This window comes from Protopterus annectens, chromosome 12.part0 (assembly GCF_019279795.1).
Source record: "Protopterus annectens isolate FY-2018-M chromosome 12.part0, PAN1.0, whole genome shotgun sequence".
Lineage (NCBI taxonomy): Eukaryota > Metazoa > Chordata > Ceratodontiformes > Protopteridae > Protopterus > Protopterus annectens.
Window position 1 is genome coordinate 1,273,972,790 of NC_056746.1, and position 5,463 is coordinate 1,273,978,252.

At 36.9% G+C, this 5,463-nt stretch overlaps 1 protein-coding gene across 1 annotated transcript; it reads right to left on the minus strand.

Moving 5' to 3' along the window:
- Positions 1-1,054: 1,054 nt before the first annotated feature.
- On the minus strand, positions 1,055-4,957 carry SOX12 (SRY-box transcription factor 12). The gene has a single exon (XM_044090310.1). The coding sequence runs from the start codon at positions 4,329-4,331 to the stop codon at positions 3,246-3,248; it is 1,086 nt and encodes a 361-aa protein (XP_043946245.1). The 5' UTR covers positions 4,332-4,957; the 3' UTR covers positions 1,055-3,245.
- Between the last annotated feature and the right edge of the window lie 506 nt (positions 4,958-5,463).

The following is a 5,463-nucleotide window of genomic DNA, read 5'->3' on the forward strand; positions in this document are numbered from 1 at the left end:
TGCTGGTCAACTTAAGCAACTGAAAAAGCAAAATGCACGTCATTATTTTGGTTTCAGCAGCATTTGTCAATAAATGTGTAAAAGCTGCTATTTGTTGCATACAACCATTGTGCCAGTTGTCCATTTTACTGAGGACCACAAAAAAAGCTGTGAACAGTCAAACATCTCAAGCCTTCTACATCTAAATGTTTAAAAATATATGTAAATTAATTATTTTGCTTTTTTGTACCTAGCCATATCAGCAAACTGAATGTTTCCCTCCAGTTCTAATTCATACTACATATTCTTTGAGATGAGTGATTGGTTAGGGTCATGAAGTAAATTGGTGCTTTGTGTTATTGTGAGTAACCCAAAAGTGAATTTTGTTACCCACAGTGCTATAAAACTCCTCCCAATGTTCAAGACAGATTTTTTTTTAATTCCTTCTGTAAACTTATCAGATATTAAACTCTGAGTAAGAGAAAATGTGCCTGCATACAAAGAAAACTTCAGATTTATAGCTGTTAAGCCTCAAGGAAGTTGAACAGAATGCAAAATTTAATCTTGCTTCAGAAAATCAAATATATTCTCTGCACTGTTAAATCAAGCTTTTAGTAGGATTTGAACCTATCACTAAAGAGTATTGCTTTATTAGGAAGATACAGCTTTCTACAGATTCTGAAGCATGGCTTCAAGTGATGTGCTTTGCATCAACAGATTTCCTAGAAAGCAAGAAATAAATAACAAAATCAATCTGCTGATTCACCGGAAACTATTAGGAGCCATGCCGCAGAATTCCTACAGAGTTTTGTGATAAATTTGTCAGCATTTTTTTCTCAAGACGAGAAAGTCTTAATAGTTGGGGAAATCTTTTTTTTTTTTTTTTTGAATGAGAAAGGTGAAGTGTGACCACACAGAAGACAACTGGGATCGCATGCAGGCAAGTAATTCTGCTACACCAAACAACTTGGCTCACACTAGGACCCAGAAGAACTCCTCCCCAGTGCTCATGCATGCGTGACACACACACACACACACACACACACACACATGAAGAGAGAGAGAGAGAGACTGACTGAAGGTAGTGAAGACAGCTGGCAAATTAAACATTTCTTTCCACTCTTAGATGGCACAATCAAGCAGCTGAAACCAAGCTAGAGTCGTAGGCTACATCTTTTCATAGACCCATTGTCCCCAGAGAGGCAGTCTGAAGTATAGTGCAGGCAATTACTAGAAGTTGCCTCTGGCAAAATAGGGAATAAATGGAAGGCTTGCTAGAGAGCTCCCCTCCCCCCAAAAAAGGTGCAACAACAGTTTGATGTTTTCTTATTTCATTACATATTCAGCCTGACATTGAAAATAAACCATTAATTACTGGGAAAAAACAGAAAAAATGGTTTTGTATGTACTTCATTCTGCATCCCTTTTTTCCCTTCTCAGTAAAAGTTGCATATGTTGCTTGTATCTCACATGGGTACATTTAATGGATCATGAAACTAACATTTTTTTTCTAACACCTCTTCTGCTTAAATTATAAAATGAGCAGATTTTAGTTCAGAAAATTATTGGAATTAGTACCATGTTTTGGGTAAACAGCTAAATGATTGAGAATCTGTAGAAAGGTCATTAGTTATAGTCATACAATCACCGGGCCCTAAATTATCTGTGCTAAGGAAGTTCAAACAAGGTCCCGAATACAGTTTAGACTATTATCCAGGAGCTCCTTTCAGAACGCAGTAAATTTAACATTTGAATCATCACAGCATTTGATTAATAAGTCAAGTTCATTATCATTGCAAAACATAGCTTGGGGTTTAAAAGTATACAGTGAGGTTTCTATATTTCAAAGAAATAAAATACAAGTAAGCTACAACCTTGAATTTGGTTTTCTGATGAAAGAAAAATATATTGTAATTTCAGTGGAATTCCATTAAAATAACAAGAAATAAGATTCAACTTGTATTAATAAATAACTCATAGTCTGAGAACCAGGCATTGCCTGTTTAATGAAAATACCATATTTCTGCATTTTTTTGAATGTCTTGTACTTCAAGTGAAGATATGTTTGCTTATTTCTGCTTTTGTCTAATGACATTCATTATTATTTTATTTATCTCGGTCTAATCAACTTCATTTAGCACAGTATATGTATATATTTGGTGGTTTGGCTTTTGCATTTTCCTCTGGCAATCAGATTTGTACAACCCCATTCTGGATATGACTCATTATCTGTTAATGTCTAGGAACACTGCATCTGCATTTTATCATGAATTATTTAACAAAATAGACCAAGGATGATTTGAGGGCTTCAGGCTGTGGACAGTATGGCAGTATGGGATCTTTTTTTATTTTTTTATTTTTTTTAAGATTTGCTACAACCTTTTCTTAACAGAAATAGTTGCAGATTCTGCTTGTGGCTATGATTCACCTTCCATTTCAGCTGTTTCACGCATACATAGTATGTCTAATAACTAGCACAAACAGCAGAAGGAAAAATATGTATTGCAAAATGGCACATATATTTTTTCTTACATGACTCAATCCTGACAAGGTTTCAGCTCTACTCACCTATAAACATATCACAACCAGCTATTTCTAGTACAACTACTAAAATGGACTTTCATCAGTTTCACCCATATCAAACAATACTGTGAAATACATAAAAATAATGAAAGCATGTTATGAGAATTGAAATACATGTACCATTTTCTAGAAGCATATACTGTATCAGGAGCATTGGAGAAAATAGCATATATTTCATTTGTAACAATGTTTTGTAACTCCTAATACCTTTGGTGCCTGTATGTAAAAGTTTTATCACTTAGGAAAGCAACGTTTTTTTCTAATAACAATGGTATCAGTTATTTACCCATGTGATAAGCACTGGATAAACCACATTCATAAAAACAATAATTTCTGATTAACCCCATTCTCTAAAATTACTAACACTTCAAACATTTTCCATTTCTTAGCTGAATGTGTAAAAGAAACCATATATGTTTGGTTTGCGTCTTCAACTTTCTGTTTCTCTTAAAGTGCATATGCACATTAATTGCTTTTCTCCAGTTTACTTATTCATATGGTTGACCTTTAACCTGCACTTTTAAAGCTGGAAGGAATCACATAATTGTGTTGTTGGGCTGCAAATTGAGGTCAATGACAAATATGTTAAGAAGGGGAAAAAAGCTGCCCCTCTCCTGCAGAATGCTGGTTTGTTAAATTCCTGATTTTTCTCAAGTTGTACAGTAAGGGCTGTACTAGAATCTTTAGTAAGTAAACACCAAGTCAGAAATACTTGACACAAGCCATTCTCCTGAAATTAGTTCATTTACCTCTGGAGTGCAGTAGTCTGGGAACTCAAAGTGTGACCCTGAGCTTGCATGAAATACATCCGTGTCTTTATCCAGAGATGTATAGTCTAGACTCCCAGATGTCATATTATCAAAGTTTGTACTAGACAAAATATCTAGTATCTCATCCTCCAGTTCTTCATCTGAGGAAGATGAAGAGGCAAAAGAAGATGATGGGGATCTTGTTGAAATTGGGGATGTATATCCAGGCTCCAGAGATCTTCTTGGGTCTGGTTTTTCATTTGTTATTAGCACATTTTGTGAGAACTGTGTTTCAGTCACTGTTCCAACCCTATGATTAACAGATCTGAAACCAAGTAACCTATGTGACTTGACCTGGGTGTCCGTTTCTCCGTTTTCTTCCACTTCTTCATAAAAATCAACATGGTTGACACTGTCTAACTCTGTGTTGCTTGTCTTGTGGTTGTCACTTACACATGGGCTGGACAATTGCACAGCATTCTTATAACCATCAGTTTCGTAAGTTAAGTCCTCATTCTTAAAGAAGGAATGAGGAGCTTTGAGTTTGGTAGAACTTTGTTTAGTTTTTGCTCCTTTGCTAACAGTGGGTCTACTGACAACTTGTATTTTGCTTTTGGCAGGCAGCTTTTCAGTGGGCTTGCTGGCACCAGTTTTACCCCGTTTCTTCGGTCGGTACTTGTAATCTGGATAGTCAGCCATGTGTTTTAGCCTCAGTCTTTCAGCTTCCTTGATGAATGGAATTTTTTCTGAGTCCTGAAGTAGCTTCCATCTCTTGCCCAGACGTTTAGAAATCTCAGCGTTGTGCATGTCCGGCCACTGCTCCATGATCTTCCGTCGCTCGATTTGAGACCACACCATGAATGCATTCATGGGTCTCTTGATGTGACCACTTGGGGTCTTGCACCAGTCTGGTTCTGCCTTGTAGCTAACATTGCTCAGTTCTCTGCACTGTTCTGTGTCCAGTGCAGGACAAATTTGGCTTAAGACACAACTGTCTTCTGGACTCCTTTCCTGTACCATGATGCTTTCATATGTTAGATTTTCATTTTGCAAAATAATTTAGTTCTGTTGCTGGTGCCACACGTATAGCTGAATATTTTTCCCCTTGCAATTTTAATCCTCTTTTTGCAAAGTTAAGTTTGAGCTGCAGTTAAGGAAGCAAATCTGCAAAATGCCTGAGTTACATTGCATCTAAATTAGGTACAGATGCTGTGCTGAAATTGCCATTTCCAAATCAATCAAGTATAACACATAATCTCTGTCTGTCGATTTCCATGAAGTAATTAAGACATCAACATTTCAACTGCAGTAAACTGATTTTCCAAGAAGAATAAATACAAAAAAGGTTTCAGTCTGCACCAGGTGATCTGTGTTAGCATATGGTCTTAACTGCCTTTATTTCTCTTACCAATTTGCTGATACAGGAATTTCTAAAGAACTCTTCATCAACTCTTCTCATAGATGTCAGAGCATTTAAGACATTTTTTTTCCTTCCTTTAGGTCCTTACTGATTTATATAGTGCTGCCTTCCAGTTTTCTTCTCACTTGCAAATGTTTCTTGTCCTGTAACTGCAGTCCATGACACTTTCGGCTTTGCAGCCTGTCTTTTCTACAGAGGCACACACACTCACTTTCCTGTCCTTCCCCCTCACTGCTTCTCCCCGTCTATGGGTCTGGTGTATAAAACATACAAGTGTAAACAGCTTGTCTTGTTCTGTCAATGAGAGATCCCTCCCATTTCCAGATCACATTGGCTGTGGGGCACAAATAGAACATTAGATTCAACCAATGGAATTCTTCAAACTACGGCTTGTTTCTAAGAATGTAAACCTGCCTGGCTCAGTCTAGCTCTGTCTGTCTTACACCCCCCCTCCCCATACCACACACACACACACACACACACACACACACTTGCAGAGAATTAATTCATAGCCTTTATGTCGTGCAGAATAACTAAGGAGAATATTATGTGCAAAAAAAAATTCCAACCTGCCAGCCCCAATCTTAACAACAGTTAATATATTTTGCATAGAAAGATAAACATTTACTCAATCATCTTTCCAGATAAAAGCAAAGCATTATATATTGCAGGGCAGATGCCTTTAGGTGTGTGTGTATGTGTGTGTGTGTGTGTGTGTGTGTGTGTATATAT